Raw genomic sequence first — 21908 nt, forward strand, 5'->3', positions numbered from 1 at the left:
TTTTCTTCCCTCTCTGATCCCTTTATTATGTAACATAAGATGTATTGATTTTATACATCATACTTAGGTATTATTAACTTTTACATTTAAAGTTGTGGGATATCAAAGGAGAAGAGTAGAAAACACTCAAGGATTTTGATCCTCTTGTGAAGGGGTTAGTGATTTTTGGTTGTATGCGAGAGAGTTGTGTCATGTTAGATGGAATTGTGACCTTGTTATTGTCTTCTTTTGGTGATGAAGGTTTAAGGAGACCTTTATGATTGCCAAGTTGACAAGGAATTAATTTTATGTGTCAACTTGACTGAGTCATGGGCTGCCCAGATATTTGAACAAGCATTATTCTAGGTGTTTCCATGAAGGTGTTTTTGAATGAGATTAACATTTAAATCAGTAGACTGAGCAAAGCAGATTGTCCTTCCTAATGTGGATGGGCCTCATCCAATCTGTTGAAGGCCTGAATAGAACAAAAAGCTGACTTCCTGTGAGTAAGAGAGAAAATTTTTCCTGATGGCTTTTGGACTGGAACATTGGCTTTTTTCCTGCCTTCGGAGTCAAATTGAAATATTGGCTCTTCCTGGGTCTCAAGCTTGCTGGCCTTTGGACTGGGAACCATTCCATCGACTCTCCTGGGTCTCCAGCCTCCTAACTCACCCTGCAGATTTGGGACTTACTGGTCTCCGTGACTGCATGAGCCAATTCCTTATGGTAAATCGCTTTCTGTATCAATATATACATCCTATTGGTTCTCTCTAGAGAGCCCTGACCTAATACACATTTGGTTAATCCTGACTGATATAGATTTAGTCACTGCTAGGTTAAATAGTTTGAAACCACTTTGGAAAGATTAATCCTGCATCACTGTATACAATGAATAGAAATGAAGAGATACTGGGGAAAGGAAGACCAGTTAGGCTCTTTCAGCTACCTAGGCAACAAGTTTCTCTGAGCTAGAAATATAAGTTAAGGAAACAGCAGAGCACATATCATATTTGTAGAACTGGTAATGGATAAAAGTACTTTGCAAGAGACTGTGGAAGAGAGTAGAATGCGTGAACTCTGAGGAACTCCATCATTTATGCAGCTGCAGGAGAAGATACCTACAGGCAGACTGAGGAGGAGGAGCTGCTGAGTTGAGAGGAAATCAGAAGTCCAGAGTCCTTAGAACAGAAGACTGTTGTCAGTTGTGTCTGATGCCACTGAACAGCCATTTGGGATGAGGACAGAGTTGTTCAATAGTTTTGGCATATAGAGATTGTTTGTGATTTTACCTGTGGTTTCAGGGGTTTCAGAAGATAAGATGCCAGACTGGAATGGCTTAAACAATGAATAGAAGGAGAGAAAAGAGAGACAGTGTATGTAAGACGGCCCCTTATGAGAAGCTTTGCTGGGAAAGGGAGCACAGAAACGGGATTGTGGCTGGAGGGGCATGAGAGGTTCAGGGAGAGTGGGATTGACCTTTGATAGGAAGAGAGACACTTCCTCCACTGTGAAAGGAAGGAAGGGCATAGTAAGTGTAGATGCCTATCATATTGTGCGTTTGAAGGTGGGAAAATGAGTGCATTTTCATCTAGGGACTTTCACTTTGCAGTGGAATATGAAGGAGAGTTATCAGCTGAGACCCAGAGAGGCAGAAGGGGTGTTGGAGGTCTGCAGAGTTGAAGAACAGACAGCCCCTTGAGGTAAAGTCCTGAGTGGGGAAGGGGATGAAGCTTGCTGGGCAGCTCTGGGGTCCTTGCTAAGGTCGGAAGCCATCATTGGTGTTGGTATTTACTGTGGATTCTTTTTTTCAGCTCGGGTGTGGGTGGGGTAGGGATATAGATGGCTAGATTCATCCAAGCATGTAAGACTCTCAGTTAAATGTAACTTCTATGCGAGAATAATTGCATTAAGACCTTCTCGGCCTTGGGACTTACATGGTGGTCCAGTGGCTAAGACTCCGCGCTCCCAATGCAAGGGGCCCAGGTTCGATCCCTGGTCAGGGAACTAGATCCCACATGCTGCAACTAAGAGTTCACATGCCACAACTGAAAGATCCCATGTGCCGCAACTAAATATCCCACACGTGGCAACAAAGATCCCGCGTGCTGCAACTAAGACCTAGCATAGCCAAATAAATAAGTAAGTAAGTAAATAAATAAATCCTTCTCAGCCTTAAAAAGAATGTACTGAACATAATTTAACTTTTCTTGATGTCTAAGGTTTTCATTATATCAGCTATAATGCTCTGATTGTTAAAGTGATTGCTCTAGGTTCAAGTCGACGGGTTTTTATTACACATACATCACAATGCCAGGCTCTGCTGACATTGAACTGAAAGGTAAAATCCCTGCCCTAAGTAGTACCTGCCTGTGGTGAGAGTGTCCCTGGCTATGTGGACCTTCTGCCAGGGAAACACAGAACAGGTACCCTCTCCAGGACAGATGGGTGGATGGGGGTGGGGTGTCGAGGGAGGTTTGGTCCCCAGAAGAGGTGACCAAAGTAGTCAGCTGACTTGGAACTCAGAAGATCCATTGTCACACAAAACAACTTTGAAAATAGTGGTTAGAGTTCCAGTCAGACCATTAAAAACTAATGAAAATATTACATATTTTCAGTGAGAAATATTACAAAAAAAAACCCAGTATTATTTAAAAATTAGAAGCTGAGAATTTATAAGCCTTTTATTCATTTTGAAACTTGTGTTGAGAAAATATTATTTCACTTGATAAGGTAGATTTCAGATTTTGTGGAGATTTTTTGACTGAATGCTTGAGTGCTTTTAAGGGCTATAATATATGCTGACAGTGACTCCATGTATTTAACTCATCGTCAAAACTTCTGTCTTTCCTTTTCTTGGTACCAAATAAACAACTTAAAAAAAACCCAACAACACAGCACTGACTATGGCTACAAATGGAATAAAGGGAAGGAAAGATGTATGCATGTCTGTATATTAACTGGATAAACATTGGAAAAGGGTGAGCTGGGGGCAGATAACATTTATTCAGTGCGTGTTAGAAGTCATGTACTAAGTACTTCCACATGTAGCAAATGCATTTAGTCTTAACAAAACCCCATGAGATGTAGATATCATTGATACCCATTTTACAGATAAGAAAATAAATAATTTAACTAAAATAAATAATTTTCCCTGAGTCAAATGGTTAGTGGTAAAAGTGGCAAAATCCTACATCTTTGGCTTTATTTCCTGTGTTCTTCCCTCCAAAATAGCTAAGGTAAAATGAGCTGTTGGCATTGTAAAAATTTTTTAAAAAGAGTTATTTATCTGTGATTTTTCTGAGCAGAAAAGAAGGTAGTGTTGAGGAATAAAGTAGACTTCCCTATATTGGCCAAAGCCCAAAGCATTTGTTAGGGTGATAGTAGACAGGGATGTATATTCAGTGTTCATAAATCAGGTTCGTATTTCTTGGGAGATAGTAGTGGTGGAGGTGAGTGGCAGGGAGGATTATCTGTGCACTACACTGAAAGTTCAGAGTTTGAAAGCCTCTCACTTGTTTGCATCATATGAGGGATATGTGTTTCTAATAATTGAATGGAACTCAATGAGCAGTACGTATACGGCTATTAATAGATTTTGTTGTTGTTGTTGTTATTTAAGCTTACGTTAGCTGCTACCAATCACTGATTTTTCAGTCTCAGATCCTTGGTATGTCTATGAAATCCCTAATTAGATAAGCATTGCCATAGGAGTTCTGAATGGATATGATCTTTGATAACTCTGTCCGTTCTCAAAAATATCTTTTGGAAATGTGGAAAATCAACCTGGTTGGTATTGTTGGTATTTTATATAAATGGAGAATACAGATTTTAGTGTATGACATAAATCTAAGAAACATGAAAAGGGTTTGTGTATGTGTTATATACTGGTTTGAAGAAATCACACAAAAATTTCCATCTGAGATTTTTTTAAAAAGCATAGTTGAGACTTTTAAATATCTCTTCAAATTTAATTTGTCATGTTTCTGAAATGGAATAAATTAGACCTAGCTTATATCATACTAAATATTTTATGCCTTACAGTTAGTTCTATAAAACTGTTTAGTAGTCCCTATTAACCACCTTCCTTAATGTTCCTAGGTTATTGAATCTTTGGGAATTATTATTTATAAGGCACTGGACTATGGCTTGAAGGAGAATGAAGAAAGGGAATTAAGCCCTCCCCTGGAGCAGCTCATCGATCGCATGGCCAACACGGTAGAGGCTGATGGCAGCAATGATGAGGGCTACGAGGCTGCAGATGAAGGTCTGGAGGAGGAGGAAGATGAGAAGAGAAAAATCTCTGCAATCCGGTCCTATAGAGATGTCATGAAGGTAAAGTTTACAATAGTACCTCTTTCTCTGAAGAGTTGTTATTTCACTTTAAAAAACTGAATGGTGATTTAGCTTTTGATAATAGTTCTTAGACTTTCAGCTGTAAGTGAAATGTGTTCTAATTTCATTCTTTTACATGTAGCTGTCCAGTTTTCCCAGCACCACCTATTGAAGAGACTGTCTTTTCTCCATCATATATCCTTGCCTCCCTTGTCATAGATTAGTTGACCATAGGTGCGTGGGTTTATCTCTGGGCTTTCTATCCTGTTCCATTGATCTATATTTCTGTTTTTGTGCCAGTACCATACTGTTTTGATTATTGTAGCTTTGTAGTATAGTCTGAAGTCAGGGAGCCTGATTCATCCAGCTCTGTTTTTCTTTCTCAAGATTGCTTTGGCTATTCAGGGTCTTTTGTGTTTCCATACAAATTAAAAATTTTTTTGTTCTACTTCTGTGAAAAATGCCATTGGTAATTTGATAGGGATTTCATTGAATCTGTAGATTAGAACACTCTCTAACACCATACACAAAAATAAACTCAAAATGGATTAAAGACCTAAATGTAAGTCCGGATACTATAAAACTTTTAGAGGAAAACATAGGCAGAACACTCTCTGACATAAATCGCAGCAATATCTTTTTTGATCCACCTCCTAGTGTAATGAAAATAAAAACAAAAATAAACAAATGGTACCTAATTAAACTTAAAAACTTTTGCATAGCAAAGGAAATTATAAACAAAATGAAAAGACAACCCACAGAATGGGAGAAAATATTTGCAAATGAAGCAACCAACAGGGGATTAACCTCCAAAATATACAAACAGCTCCTGCAGCTCTATATCAAAAAACCAAATAACCCAATCAAAAATGGGCAGAAGATCAAATAGACATTTCTCCAAAGAAGATAGACAGGTGTCCAAAGAGCACATGAAAAGATGCTCAACATCACTACTTATTAGAGAAATGTAAATCAAAACTATAATGACTTATCACCTCACACTGTCAGAATGGCCATCATCAAAAAAATCTACAAACAATAAATGCTAGAGAAGGTGTGGAGAAAAGGGAACCCTTCTACACTGTTGCTGGGAATGCAAATTGGTATAGCCACTATGGAGAAAAGTATGGAGGTTCCTTAAAAAACTAAAAATAGAGTTGCCATATGATCCAGCAGTCCCACTCCTGGGCATATATCTGGAGAAAACCGTAATTCAAAAAGATACTTGCACTCCAGTGTTCATTGCAGCATTATTTACAGTAGCCAAGACATGGAAGCAACCTAAATGTTCATCGACAGATCAATGGATAAAGAAGATGCGGTGTATATATATAGTGGAATGTTACTCAGCCATAAAAAGAATGAAATAATGCCATTTGCAACAACATGGATGGACCTAGAGATTAACATACTAAGTGAAGTAAGTCAGAGAAAGACAAATATTATATGATATCACTTATATGTGGAATCTAATTAAAAAATGATGCAAATGAAAAAACATAAATGAAGTGAATAAGGAACTAAAAATACTCGATTCTGTGATAAATGAAGAGTAAAAAGTTTTCCATTAAGAAACAAAACTGGGACTTCCCTGGTGTGGCAACGGTTAAGAATCCGCCTGCCAATGCAGGGGACACGGATTTGAGCCTGGCCCGGAAGATCCCACATGCCGTGGAGCAACTAAGCCCGCAAGCCACAACTGCTGAAGCCTGAGCGCCTAGAGCCCGTGCTCTGCAACAAGAGAAGCCGCTGCAACGAGAAGCTCGCACACTACAACGAAGAATAGCCCCCGTTCACCGCAACTAGAGAAAGCCCGCTCACAGCAACGAAGACCCAACACAGCCATAAATTAAAAAATAAATAAATAAATTTATAAAAAAAAAAAAAAAAGAAAAGAAACAAACTGTGTATACCTCTGAAACTGAGCTAACAGTTTTTGGTAGTGGTTTAGTGGGTATTTGTGGGGGGGAACAGGGCATGGTGAAGGAGGAGGGGACACCCACCCAACCAACCATGTCAGTAGCTTAACCCTGTCACCAGTCAAATGACAGATGTCAGGGCCAGATTGCTCTGCTCTACAGGATTGGAAGGTGAGGCATGGAGAAGTCATTGGAATCTTACAGTTCTACTCAGTGACATTCAGTATGTTAACTTATAAACAAAGATTCTTGGACATTCATCAGTTTGAACTGAGAACTCTTACACTGTTTTATTGTTTTTTTTTAATTTGAGCTACTATGTCTGCCCTCCTATCTTATTTCTATTATAATATGAAAATAAACAATTAAAATGCTTTTTTAGAAAGGTTTTATGATTGAAGGAAAACTAAGTTTAACCAATTCCATTCTTAGGAATTTTAATTGGAGAATATCATATACTCACCCCTTGTTTTCTTAGTTTCTATGTTAACCAAACTGTTCAGTAAAAATTTCCACATCTGTAACAATATGTTCTGAATATTTGTTTTAGCTACATGAGAAGAAAAATAATTGCTGTGAAACATTTGACAAGTAAACTGAATTTTATATATCATAAAACCCATTATTCATGGCCAAATAGTGACACATAGGAGTTTGTTGATTTGCTCAGTGGGTTGAAATCTTCAATTAGTAAATTGGCTCCTGTTTATATTGTTGGAAGAGAAGACAAGAATTAACTGAAGAAATATATGCTTTCTCCTTGTTGAAAGTGGAATGTGAAACTAAGTTTGAATAATATAAAATAATAGAATATTTAGGAACTTGGAGACAATTTGTTTTTAATTCTTAGTGAGCAAGACCTTTTTATTGTGTAACTTTTCCCCTGAACAGTGTTTATTCTTACCAGTCTTTCAATTTGGTATATGGTGTGTTACACTTGAAAATTACTTTCACGCCATTGTTATCTGAGACTTATGGTAACACTGTGAGGTATTGGGTGGCATTGTTATACCCATTTTACAAATGAAAGGACTAAGGCTCAGAGAGGCATGTGACTTGTCCAGCTTCTTTGAACTGAGGTGAATGCGAGGAAGTTAAATTCAGAGGTTTAAGTCAGGTAGGACTTAGACTGGAACCCTGGTTTTGCCATTTTTGTACCAATTGTTTTTACCCTGGATTATTTAATCCTATGATCCTTATTCTTATGTAAAGAGAGAATATCTGCCTGATTGAGTTTTGTGCAGATTAAATTAAATAACATAATTAGTATAAGTACCTAGTATAGTGCTTGTCATGAATAAAAATTTAATAGCATTTACTATATGCCACGCATTTTTCTAGGTGCTAGTGATACACCAGTAACAACATACAATTGGTCCCTGTTTTATGGTTCTTAATTGTAATGGAGAAAACAGGATATAAACAAGTAAAGTATAAACACATAGATCATTTTTTTCTGAGTCATTCCAAGGCTTTTTGCCACTGCATATAGGTCAGAATAAATTGCAGGCAACAAATTTATGTCAGCGATAGAATGTGTTCTTTCTTAAATTAAGAATATAACACCTAAAATATTTTTCTTTCAGATGTTTGTTGAGAAACATATAGAACTCAGTGGAGCCTTTCAGGAAGTATTAAGAAAAGATCATTCTTAAAAATTATTTTTGTATATAATATATCCTGAAAGATTCCTTCAGTTAACATTAGTTGAAAAGAAAAGGGATTGTAGAGACTGAAGTAAACGGTGGTGGTGATTGAGCGTGGAAGTATGCAGGCAAGGAAGATTAAGGAGACCAGGGGCAGGATGGTGGAAGAGGAGGACGTGAGACAGTGTGTGGAGAGGAAGAGTGAAAGGAGTGTTTGAGAAATGAATGAAGTTAGTATGAGAATAGCACATGAGCAAAGTTCTTCATTTGAGACGAATGTAAAAGTCTCAGCTTACTCATGCATTCATTTACCTTCTCAGATATTTAGGAAGCATTTAGTGTGCCTTCCTTGTGCTGAGCGCTCTATCAGATGCTTGGAGATGAACTTAACTGGGGTTAAATGAACCCCAGTGAGGTAAATATTATGGACCTGGTGTCTGGGACCATACTAGCCCATACACCTTGGTGTAAATTAGCAATCTGCTTTCCTTCTTCAGGATACTGTACTTCCATCTGTAAGAGAATCGTAATAAATAAAAATTTGCAATGTCTGTAATGTGGAGGATGTCCTTCTAGAAGGGGTACCCTTACGAATAATCTGAACATATGAAAGTAGTGGGCCAGCACAGGTTCATGGGAGGCTTGTAGGGCACAGAGAGGGGCACTGAACTCAGCCTGGTGGATCCTGGTTCTCTTACACAATACAGTCCCCCTAATAATCAGGGAACGCAAATAAAGCAATACCATTTGCCATTCTTTTGAAAGCAAGAATTTACTTTTGTTGAAATTAGAAATTATGGTAAATTTTTTTGCTCAGTAATTGATAGCTGCAGTGTAAATTTACATAGCTCTTACATAAAATAATTTGACAGTATATTAAGAAGTCTAAAACTATTCACTATTTATAATAGCAGAATGCTAGAAATATCCCAGATGTCCATTAATAGGGAAATGGTGAATTAACTGTGGTACAGCCAACTAGTGGCGTACTATATCACTATCAAAAGGGCTGCGGAAAGATCTCCAGGATATATCATTTACATCAGAAAACAAGGTGTAGAAAATTATGTATAGTATGCCAGCATTTATCTAAGAAAATGTATGGATAAGAATATATATAAAGTATTTGTTTATATTTTTTTAAAAAAAGAAGAAAGATAAACCAGAGTAGAAACCAGGACAGGCATTAAAGCTACACATCTATGAGTGTACTTGATTCTGTGGATTTGATTTAGAAACCATATAAATATTTTACATAATTATGAAACAAAACTGAATATAGAAATATAATCCCCCCAAATCCAAAGCAAACTGAGCCTGTTACCGCATCAGAAACGTGACCATATAGACAGACCTGGAAAGCAACGATCACATAGTAGCAGTGAGCACAGCTGCCACCAGCTCATGGTCTCCGAATACCATTCCCTACTAAAAGAATTCCAGAATTCCTTAGAGAAATGGCTAATTCCAGATCTGGGAAGGAAATGTGTAAAATAGCCTGGAACATCTTGTCATACCAGAAAGCAAACAGACTATCCAAGATTACTAAATTAAGTAAAAAGGACTCAGAAGCCAACTCAGGGAGGCTCCTGCATTGGTCAGATGGAAGAATTTGATCATCAATAAGAATAATAGCTGTGATGGATTAAAGCAGACCAAATATTCTGCATTCTCTGGACACATAAGTAATAATTAATAAAACCCTTTTGGTTACCTTTAGCAGTTGTTCAGTTGTTAACCAAGTTGTTAACCCATTTATTATTTTGAGAACTGGCGTATAGACAGAATCCATTCTGCCTTTTCCATAAGGACACCACCTCAGGGCAACCAAAGAGTTTTGGATGAATGTCTCTTTATAAAAGTATTCCAACTAATAAATGAAAGGGAAGTGATAGGGATTGCAAAATGGTAATATTCTGATTCTACAAAATAATAGCATTGTGGCATCACAAGAAGCCAGCAGATTTTCTGTGCCTCCGATGGAAGTTTACAGCACCACCTGCAAAGTCTTCTTGCCAAATAAACAATCTGATCAAGGCTCTAGATCTAACTAATCTAACTACCAATTTATAGGAAGTCCAGGGGACAGAAACATTTAAAATAACACCATAGGGACGCAATCAGCAAAATCAGATTGTGGGAAACTATGGCACAAATCACATAATTTCTTCAACAAGTAACTTACAAATTAAAAGGAAGGGGAGGGAGGAAAAACATAGATTAAAAGAGACTTAATACATACCAATTGCAGTAGAATGAGCCTCGATGAAAAGAAATAAATTATGAAACTGCGTATACATTTGAGATAATCAGGAAAATTTGACCTCTTACTCTATAGTTGATGATATTAGGAATTATTCATATTTAAAAATATGATTATAGTATTGTGGTTATATTTTTTAAAAAAGAACTCATCATTTAGTGATATATGCTGAAATATTTACATGTGAAATTCAGATATCTGGGATTTGCTGTAAAATAATCCTGGAGGGTGAGGCTTTAAGTGGATGAGGATGTAGATAAAACAAGATTAGCCATGAATTGATAATTACTAAATTGGGTGATGGGTACACTGTAATTCATTATACTATTCACCTCGTTTTTTATATGTTTGAAATTTTTTCACATAGTAATACTACTATTAGGAATTTTTCAAAGAGGTCAATTTTTTGCTTTCCAGTTCCTGTGGACTTTTTTTTAAATTTAATTTTATTTATTTATCAAAGAGGGCAATTTTTTAAACTCAGATAGAACTGACATGTAACATTATATTAGTTTCACTTGTACAATATGTATAATGGTTCCCTATTTGTATAAATTGCAAAATGATCAGCACAGTAAGGCTAGTTAACATCCATCACCACACATAGTTACAAATTTTTTTCTTGTGATGAGAACTTTTAAGCTCTACTCTTTTAGCAGCTTTCAAATATATAATACAGTATTGTTAACTATAGTCACCATGCTGTACATTACATCCCTAGGACTTACTTATTTTATAACTGGAAGTTTGTACCTTTTGATCACCTTCACCATTTCACCCACCCTGTACCCCCAAGCCCCAACCACTGGCATCACCAATCTGTTCTCGGTACAAAGAGATGTTTTTTAAAACAAAATGTTACATAGATACATGGAGATGTGTATCACAGCATTATTTATACTGTTCTGAAACTGGAAATAAATGACTCACAAAGAAATGGTATATCAACTACATGGATTATCATATGGCCTTTAAATTATAATTATGTGGGTTATGAAGCAATATGGGAAATTTTTGTTTTAATAAATGGAAAAAAGACCACAAAATTCTGCGTGTACTGCTATGTGTATAAAGAAGAGACTGTGCTCGGGAATAAAGATGCAGACCTACTAGAGAATGGACTTGAGGATACGGGGAGGGGGAAGGGTAAGCTGGGACAAAGTGAGAGAGTGGCATGGACATATATACACTACCAAACGTAAAATAGATAGTTAGTGGGAAGCAGCCGCATAGCACAGGGAGATCAGCTCGGTGCTTTGTGACCACCTAGAGGGGTGGGCTGGGGAGGGTAGGAGGGAGGGAGATGCAAGAGGGAAGAGATATGGGGACATATGTATATGTATAACTGATTCACTTTGTTATAAAGCAGTAACTAACACACCATTGTAAAGCAATTATACTCTAATAAAGATGTATAAAAAAAAAAAGAAATGGTAGGTGAGTTATGGTTTTCAATAAATCTATAAGGTATAAAAAAAAAGACACTGCTGATTTATGATTTACCATAAATGGTATTAATGGCATTGTGATTCAGGGGGAACCATATGGCTTCAGAAATTCCATTCCTCTTATTGTTTAGCATTTGTATAATAAATAAAATATTGTAAAATTTTAGTATGGCTATATTAAGTTATTGCCCATGAATAGTTTTATAAGTTATATTTCCAGTGTTAATTCATACTTTCAAACAAAATCTGGCATGTTTCTGTAAATATAAGAATATAGTTTACAAATAATAAGCCCTGCTTATAAAAAGCTAATATGTTTTTGGTTTGCCACATAATGTCAGAATTTGCATGCTATTTTGAAAACTCATCAGGAGAAAAATCTAAGAAAAGGATAGTACTGTAGAGTGTGATTAAAAATAGAAAAAAAACCTATATTATTTAATTTTTTTTAAAGATTTGTTTTTTGATGTGGACCACTTTTTAAAGTCTTTATTTATTCCGTCACAATATTGCTTCTGTTTTACATTTTTTGGTTTTTTGGCTGCAAGGCATGTGGGATCCCTGGTCCCCGACCAGAGATCGAACCCGCACCGTCTGCATCGGAAGGCGAAGTCCCAACCACTGAACCACCAGGGAAGTCCCTAATTTTATTATACCAAGCTAGATTAGTCCAGTGCACAGTTTATCTTCATCTTCAAATTGCACATGTATTACAGACAGCTGAAGTGGAATGAGTCTGTTATTTTCATTTGTGTATAAATTTGGCCTAGGTTTAATGGAGTATATCCAAGGGAAGCCATAATGTTTGTTTGAGCTTGTCTGTTACTGAGTGAAGGTGTGTTAACATAGGTTAGTTGGGTGACCATAGTCCATCAGTCAAATTAGAGTGACTCCAAGGAACAAACTGCAGTTCTCTGTACTTCAAAATGTTTGTTCTCTAAGTTTTGAAATTTGCTGGGAACATGCTAATTTTCTCACTGGTTTAGGCAAAAATTTAGCAATTTATCCTAACTATATGATGCTACATTTAATGAAGATGATCTTTGTTATTATCTTTGTTATTAATTTCTTATGACAAATGCATGATTATGCTCACTAGGCAAAACATTTAAATTATGGTTTAAAATTATATTCTACTTAGATTTTTGCAAATAAAATTCTAAGCTTTGTGAACTGAATGTTTTTTAAAACATTTGAATTTTAGCAGTTGAGAATAAATTATGAGGAAATTTGGAGTCTAATATTATCAACAAAAGACTGTGATATAAAACCTAAATATATCAGTAGATATAATTTTGATTATGCCTTTTTCTCTTCTAAGGTGATATTATTTACACACACTGCAGTATGTGTCTCCAGACATAAGGAGTGACTTGGATTGCTGAACACTTCGTAATTTAGAGTTTAAACAAAAACTGTATTCTCAATTCATTGTGCCAAAGTTTTAAAAAAACTTTATGGTCTTTTACTGTGTAGTATTTTGACGCTAATTAGGATAAAAGGCCAATGGATAATAGAGTTTCTGGCATACATCTTTGAGTTGATATCAGATAAAGATTTTTTTCCTAGTTGGTACATTGCTTCAAAATACAATTGCTAACTTATTTGACCAAAAAATGTTTCCAAATGTTAGAAAGTATTGTAGGCTGTCTTTTTTCTAATCACATCAGTCTAGCCCAGGTTTGCTGATAATTTCAAGTTTTGTTGAGAATATATAACAAGGTCTTATGTGTGTAATGAAGTTTTCAGAAAATTAATTTCGATTCTGACAATATTATTAATGATTCTATACAGAGAATTCAGATAATGGAGTTGTCAGATAGACTTTTAATTGATGTTCAGGATTCTAAGAGTCAGGATTGAAACGTTGAGTAGAGAACTGGAAAATATATAGAAAGAACCAAATGGAAATTTGAGAACCAAAAAATGAAGTAACTGAAATAAAAGTTTAGTGGATGGGTTTAATAGACTAGACGGAGCTGAAGAGAGAATGAAGTGGAACGTTGTCAATAGAAAATATTCAGAGTGAAGCACAGACACAAAAAGAATAAAAAGTACAGAATAGAGGGTAAACTACAAAGGCAGTACACATAATTAAAGTCCCAAGGAGAGCCAAAGAAGAGAGAGGATGGAAGGCATACTTGAAGACATACTAAGGATTTCCCAAAACAATGCAAAACACTATGCTGCAGATTCTGGAAGCCCCACAAACAAAAAGAACAAGATAAATTAAATGGAAAACAATCTAGTTTCATACTTAAACTGCTAAAAACCACAAGCAGAGAGTCTAAAATCAAGCCAGAGAAAAAACTGGACTGCACCTGACTTCTCAACAGAAACAGTGGAATCTAGAAGACAGACTGGAATGACATTGTCAAAGTTCTAGAAGAGAACCTAAAATTCTTTACCTAGTGAAGTATCTTTCCAGATTAAAGGTAAAGTAGTTCTTTTCCTGACCAAAAAAGCAGTGGCCTAGAGTAGGAGTTGGGGAGTCATCAGCCTTATAAGTAGCATTTAAAGCAGTTAGAGTAGACAAGATCAGCTAAGGTGAGTAGAGAGAAACCCAAAGATCCAAGATTGAACCCTAAAAACTCCAGCATTTTGGTTTAGCTTAAAATTTATTCATAGAACAGCGAAGGTAGGTTAAGTGAGATATTATAGCCTAGTCTTCTCCTTTTAGAAATAAGCTGAAACCCAGCAACGTTAAGTAAATTGTCCAAGGTTATATAATGGCATGTTGACAGATATGGGACAGAACCTGTTCCTTCTAATTGTGTCCCTCTGCCCCCAAACTATCCCCTCTTTGGTAACTGTAGAAGATGATTTTGTTGCATGCTTACTGAATACTATGCTCTATGCTTAAGCACTTTAAGAACATTATTTCCTTTAATGGAAGAGTAATATACTCTCATTCTAGGGTGGAGTGCATAAGGACTTGGGCTGTAGAGTTAGACTGCCTGGGTTCATTTCCAGTTCTACTGGCTCGCTGTGTGGGCTTGGGTAAATTATTTAGCTATTCTAAATCTCTAAATTGGGTTGTTGTAAGGATTAGATGTGAAGATGCATAGAAACACAAAGAATAAAATAAATACCAAGTAATTCATTGACACTGAAATAACCACTGGGGTTATTTTTCCTCTGAGGGATTATTTCTCCTCTGTCTCAGTGGAAGCTTTGTGGAATTTCGTTGTTCTTTTAAAATTTTTTATACATTTAAAAATTGTGGTAAAATACACATAAGATTTACCATTTAAACCATTTAAAGGTGTACGATTTAGTGCCATTAAGTACATTCACAATACTGTCCAGCCATCACCACTGTCTAGTTCCAGAGCTTTTTCATTATCCCAGATGGAAACCTCATACCCATCTCTCCCCATCCCTCCTCCTTCAGCCCCTGGCAACCACTAATCAGCTTTCTATCTCCGTGGATTTATGTATTCTGGGTATTTCATATGAATGGAATCACACAGTATGTGACCTTTTGTGTCTGACTTCTTAGACTTAGCATAATATTTTTAAGGTTCATCCATATTGTAGCATGTGTCAGTACCTTTTTCCTTTCTGTGGCTTAATAAGATTCCATTTTGTGAATATACCACATTTTGTTTATTCATTCATCAGTTTAGAACATTGGAATTCTTTCCACCTTTCCACCTTTTGGCTGCTATGAATAGTGCTGGTATGAACATTTGTGTTCCAGTTTTGTTTTTGTTTCAATTCTTTTGGGTATATACCTAGGAATGGAGTTGCTGGATCACATGGTAGTTCTATCTTTAACTTTTGAGGAACCATCAAGCTATTTTTCACCGTGGCGTCACCATTTTACATTCCCACCAGCAATACACAAGGGTTCCAATCTCTCCACATTCTTGCCAACACTTATTTTCCATTTTTTGTTTGTTTTTATAGCCATTCTAGTGGATGTGAGTGGTATCTAATTGTGGTTTTGATTTGCATTTTCTAATGACCAGTGATGTTGAGCATCTTTTTATGTGCTTTTTGGCCATTTGTATACCTTCTTTGGAAAAATGTCTAGTCAAGTCAATTTTTAAATTAGATTGTTTATCTTTTGTTGAGTTTGAGTTCTTTATGTATTCTGGATACTAGATCCTTATTAGATATATGATTTGCAAATATTTTCTCTGATTCTGTGAGGTATCTTTTCACTCTCTTGATAGTGTCCTTTGATGTACAAAAATTTTTAACTTTGATGAAGTCTAATTTATCCATTTATAGGCATACCTCGGAGATATTGCAGGTTTAGTTCCAGACCACTGCAATAAAGCAAATATTGCAATAAAGCAAGTTACATGAATATTTTGGGTCCTCACTGCATATAAAAGTTATGTTTATGCTATACCGTAGTCTATTAAGTGTGTAATAGCATTATGTCTAAAACAATGTACATACCTTAATTTAAAAATATAAAACAAAAAAAATTACAATAGTAATATCAAAAATCACTGATCACAGATCACCATAATGAATGTAATAATAATGAAAAAGTTGGAAATATTGTGAGTATTACCAAAATGTGACATAGAGACAAGAAGTGAACAAATGCTGTTGGAAAAATGGCACTGATATACTTGCCCAATGCAGGGTCGCTACAAACTTTCAATTTGTAAAAAAACACAATATCTGCGATGCACAGTATAGTACAATAAAACAAGATACACTGTTTATTGTGCTTTTGGTATCATGTCTTAAAAACCAGTACTGAATCCATGACCATGAAGGTTTATGCCTATGGTTTCGTCTAAGAGTTTTATAGTTTTGGTTCTTATATTTAGGTCTCTGATCCATTTTGAGTTAATATTTATGTATGGTGTGAGATAGGGGTACCACTACTTCTTTTTTTTTTTTTTTTTTTTTGCATGTGGATATCCAGTTTTCCCAGCATCATTTGTTGAAGAGAATATTCTTTCCCTACTTAATGGTCTGGGCACTTCCGTGAAAAATCAATCAATCATAGATATATGGGTTTATTTCTGGACTCAGTTCTATTTCATTGATCTGTATGTTTGTCCTTATGCAAGTACCACTTTGTTTTGATTACTATAACTTTGAGGTAAGTTTTGAAATTTGGAAGTTTGAGTCTTCTAGCTCTGTTCTTTTCAGGATTGTCTCAGCTATTTGGGGCCCCTTGCAATTCCATATGAACTTTAGGATCAGCTTTTCCATTTCTTCAAAAAAGGCCTTTGGGAATTAGTTAGGGATTGCATTCAATCTGTAGATCATTTTGCGTAGTATTACTGTCTTAACAATATTAAGTCTTCCAACCCATGAATACGGGATGTCTTTCCATTTATGTAAGTCTTCTTTAATTTCTTTCATCAATGCTTTAGAGTTTTCAGTGTGTAAGTCTTGCACCTCCTTGGTTAAATTTATTCCTTAGTATTTTATTTTTTTGCTATTAAAAAAAAATGGTATTGTTTTCTAAATTTCATTTTCTGATTGTTCATTAGTATTGTATAGAAATAGAACTTTTTGTGTTGATCATGTATCCCACAACTTTGCTAAAATTGCTTCTTAGTTCTAATAGTTTTTGTGGATTTTCTTATACATATAAGATTATATCATGTGCATTAAAAAAATTTTAGACTTTTACACCAGTGTTTTCCAAGTTGCAGGGCACAGCCTGTTAATGGGTTGTGAAATCAATTGAATGTGTAAGTTTTGTTTTGTGAAATTTTTGTGTATAAAACATATACATATGCATGTGTTTGAATCCTTATGTAAAATGTATTTCTATTTATTTATTTATTTAATTTTTGGCTGCGTTGTGTCTTCATTGCTGCACGCGGGCTTTCTCTAGTTGCAGCAAGCAGGGGCTACTCTTCATTGCGGTGTGTGGGCTTCTTATTGTGGTGGCTTCTCTTGTGGAGCACAGGCTCTAGGCGCACGGGCTTCAGTAGTTGTGGCACGCGGGCTTCAGTAGTTGTGGCACACGGGCTCGGTAGTTGTGGCTCATGGGCTCTAGAGTGCAGGCTCAGTAGTTGTGGCTCACGGGCTTAGTTGCTCTGTGGCATGTGGGATCTTCCCAGACCAGCACGTGAACTCGTGTCCGCTGTATTGGCAGGCGGACTCTGAACCACTGTGCCACAGGGAAGCCCCCTAAAATGTATTTCTTACTGTGAATTACAGTCAAAAATGTTATGCCATATTCAGAACATATAATTGGAATATAAAATTGTGGGATTAGTGAAAGGTGAAAGTCCTAGCAGATGCCTTTCATAACCTTGGAAATGATAATTCTATATGGGAAGCTGTTTTCTGTGTACAAAAATAATTGAGCAAAAAATATACTTTCTGTTCATTGGTCACTTTGTGAATAATTAAGCTTGTGAGATTTTTGCTTTTCATGCTCCCGAGGAATCAATTCTTAGCCTGTTTTTGGTACTGTGGAAAAAGTTTCTTACTGAAACTCAAGATATTTTCCTGAGAATGTATTTTATTAAAGATAGTAATCTAACTATTAAATTGCATACAATACTTACTACAAATGAAAAAATAACAAAGACACACTATGAAGGATATTATAAGCTACAAAGATATCTTTTACTCTCCAAAAGATACAAGTTATTAAATATAATAAATGTGTATTTTCAGTAATTGTATTAATGTCAAGTTTACTGAATATAGTAAAGAATAAGGGAGAACTTACAACTTTTTAATGCAAATGAAGTACCTTAAAACATAACTGTTGTACACAGATACAAAACTATTATTTTATAGAAAGATAAAATTATCTTTTTAATAAAATGCACTAGGCTCTTGACAGGATGTCTTTTCCAATCTAATAAGCTGTGTTTGATTTTTCTAAATTGTTGTGCATGAGGTTAAATTGCATCTTTTACCTACAAGTAGTTTTGTGGGGGTTATGGGCTGTTTATTGTAAAGGACGTTAGGACTGGTGGTATCACCAGTTGCCCTCTGCCCTCTTTCCTCCACTCCCCATCTACTGACGAGGTATCTTCCCAGTGGTCCACATGTCTTCCTGACATTCTTTTTACTAAATTATACGACTCAGTGTGTATTAGAATGATCCTGGGCTTCAGAATCACATAGGACTGTGTCAAATTCTCCTTCTCCCTTAGGTTAACTTTATGACTGTGGACAAGTCACTTGACTCCCCTGAAGCCTTAGTTTCTGTTGCTATATAACGGTGCTAATTCAGGGTTACGTTGAAGAGTAAATGGTATTATGCTGTGTATATGACATGTCAAACATGGCATGATAAATACTCAATAAATGGTAGCTATTAAAATACTTGAGTTCTGATCAGTACTCGGTAATTGGTAGTTCCCTTTCTACTCCCAACCAAAACTTTTACATATGCCCTATCATTTTCAAGTAGAAGCTAACTAATTCTAGTAAGCTCATCTGTGCTGCTGGTTTTTGTTAGTTACTGGACCACTTTTTCCATATAATTGTGTGGACCTTACTGGTCGTCTTGTGATGCATTAAGCTTTGGGTGATGGGAATTGTGGGGTTGCCTTGCTGTCTGATATGAAAATGTGAATATACTGGGTGTGTCTGTTTTTAAGGTACAAAAACCCCACTGATAATAAAAAAGCACCTTTATTTTCCTCTTCTGTAGTTATGTGCTGCTCATCTCCCAACTGCATCAGAGGCACCAAATCATTATCAGGCAGTGTGTCGTGCACTGTTTGCAGAGACAATGGAGCTGCATACATTTCTGACTAAAATTAAGAGTGCAAAGGAGGTAAGTACTACTGCTTTCCTATTTAATGGCATTGTGAAAGAGAAACCTGAATTTTCAACATTGCCTATCATATTATTTAAAATATTTATTGCCATCCTTCTGATGAGTGCTGAAAATCATTCAGGAAAGAAGCAACTTCGGCAGAATTAAATCTGTTCTTTAAAATGTTACCGTGTGAATCCATGTAATAAAACAAAGATTTTCATAAAGCTTCCTTACAAATGGAAAATAAATGTTACTGAACTGGTTTAGTCAGTTTCCCATATAACTTGCTTTTCACCCTCTTTCTGCCACTCTTCTTTTGTCCATTGTAAAACATGTTAGTGTGTCTTTCAGGAAGGGATAAGGACGCAGAGAGGAAGCTACACATCTGATAATTTAACTTTTATAGTGGATGTGATTAAATATTTAATGCGGGAGATGTGAATTAACTTTCAGATAATCCAGAATCTCATTTTAGCTATTTTATTTATTATCTATCAGTGTCTATGAGTTAAAAATACTATGTGTACCCACCCACAGTGGGCCAGTAGTCACTGCATGAGGCAGGGGCTGGCGGCCAACCAGGCTGGGGTCCTGCCCCACTCACCAGCGCACCCACAGCAGTCAGCCCCGCCGCAACTGAAGGCCCATGCAGACCACAGAGGGTCACTTCTGTCGCATATAGCCCTGGTGCCCAGAGGGGAGTGTGCTGCTGGGCCCCATAGAATGTCTCCTATAGAAGGCCACTTATCCAAGAATGGGAAACACAGCTGACCTACTTAATACATAAAAATAAACCTTCCAAACTCTGTACTATGGAATAGAGAGACTACAGAGGCAGGGTGGGGGGTAGAGGGAGCTTTCCCTTTTTACTTTAATATAACTTCTGTATTTTTCAATTTTTATAAAATTTTGTGTAATAAAAACATTTTAGTTGAAAAAAAATTACGTGTAGAGTCCAAAGAGAATCATTCTAATTTATTTACAAGGTGAATTGCCGTATTTTACATCCCACAGACAGTTGTGAAGATTCTTGAGATCTATGTAAAGCACCTGGCACATAGTAAGAGCTCAGTACATGATCAGTGGTGGGTATCATTTCTTTTGTGACTGAAGTATGGAGTTTATCTGAAACACTAGTTTAAAACCCACGATGGCACAGAGTTTGGGGAGAGACACATATGGGATGTGTAAGGGAGGAAGGAAAATTCTAACCTATATTAAATAAAGTATGACTAATTAGTTCTGGTAATATGTAAGTTTATTCAGATCACCCTTAATAAATCACCTTAAATAAATCCATTTTATATGTATGAATAAGAGCTCCAAGCATTCCTCTTTAGTTCTAACCAGGATACTGCTTATAGTCTGTCTTTTTTTTTTTTTTTTAACATCTTTATTGGAGTATAATTGCTTTACAATGGTGTGTTAGTTTCTGCTTTATAACAAAGTGAATCAGTTTTACATATACATATGTTCCCATATCTCTTCCCTCTTGTATCTCCCTCCCTCCTGCCCTCCCCACCCCACACCTCTAGGTGGTCACAAAGCACAGAGCTGATCTCCCTGTGCTATGCGGTTGCTTCCCACTAGCTATCTGTTTTACGTTTGGTAGTGTATATATGTCCATGCCACTCTCTCACTTTGTCACATCTTACCCTTCCCCCTCCCCATATCCTCAAGTCCATTCTCTAGTAGGTCTGTGTCTTTATTCCCGTCTTGCCACTAGGTTCTTCATGACCTTTTTTTTTTTTTTCCTTAGATTCCTTATATATGTGTGAGCATACTGTATTTGTTTTTCTCTTTCTGTCTTTTTTGATAGGCTAATGAAAAGTTATGTCTATTTTTCTAGGAATTTATAGAATTGGACCCAAGAAGAAAGTCCTTAACAGGGTAGAAAGGGTGAACTAATTGTTATTTGAAAAATAATTATAAATACGTCATAAGCTAGCTTTTCCTCCTGGACAGAACCAGAGGACAAAGGGTCCAGTTAAAAGCTTCCGAGTAAACATCCAAAAGCACATCCTCAATTAAGGTTTAGTAAAGAGTAGATTTACTAAAAAGATTACTTTTTTTTTTGGTAATTGTCTTCTCTAGCTTGTTGGAATTGAGATTGTCTTCTCCAGAGAGGCTAGTGTTATTTTTAGGGCATAAGTAGAGTCCTGTGGGGTTAGAGTGAAGCAAATGAGCTCTTAAAGCCCTTCCAACACAGACAGTCTTAGGAATCATTTCTGAGCTTAAAGAACAGAATTAATAAATTTTCTGTTCCAATGAGCTTCAATTTTTTTTTTTATTTGCTCTTGATGAAAACTTTCCTTTGCCAGACAAACTCTTAGAACGGGATTATTTATTTAAATAAAAGTCTATTTAAAGAAAATGCTCACAAATGGAGTAAAAGAACACGAGTGTTTGGAACCATTGGTGGCTTTTGTGATGCCCACAGAGACCAGCGAGGCCCTGGTCAAGGCTGGGGACCTTGAGGTCAGGGTTTCGGCCATATCTCACCCTGTCACCCTCTGGCACCACCCCACATCTGGGTCTTTACAGACATGAGTTGTGTCCTGTTTACTCATCTCCTACTCTTGTTCATTACTTTGCTGATCTCTT

At 36.3% G+C, this 21908-nt stretch overlaps 1 protein-coding gene across 5 annotated transcripts in view; it reads left to right on the plus strand.

The window, feature by feature from the left end:
- SPIRE1 (spire type actin nucleation factor 1) overlaps positions 1–21908 on the plus strand; it is a 212091-nt gene that overhangs the window by 121137 nt on the left and 69046 nt on the right. For all 5 annotated transcript variants that reach the window (XM_036874926.1, XM_036874930.1, XM_036874928.1 and 2 more), the window contains exons 3-4: positions 4078–4311; positions 19194–19319. In XM_036874926.1, the coding sequence (XP_036730821.1) occupies positions 4078–4311; positions 19194–19319 (360 nt within the window). The remainder of the gene's footprint in view (positions 1–4077; positions 4312–19193; positions 19320–21908) is intronic.

The sequence above is a fragment of the Balaenoptera musculus genome, chromosome 14, assembly GCF_009873245.2.
Source record: "Balaenoptera musculus isolate JJ_BM4_2016_0621 chromosome 14, mBalMus1.pri.v3, whole genome shotgun sequence".
Classification (NCBI taxonomy): Eukaryota; Metazoa; Chordata; class Mammalia; order Artiodactyla; family Balaenopteridae; genus Balaenoptera; species Balaenoptera musculus.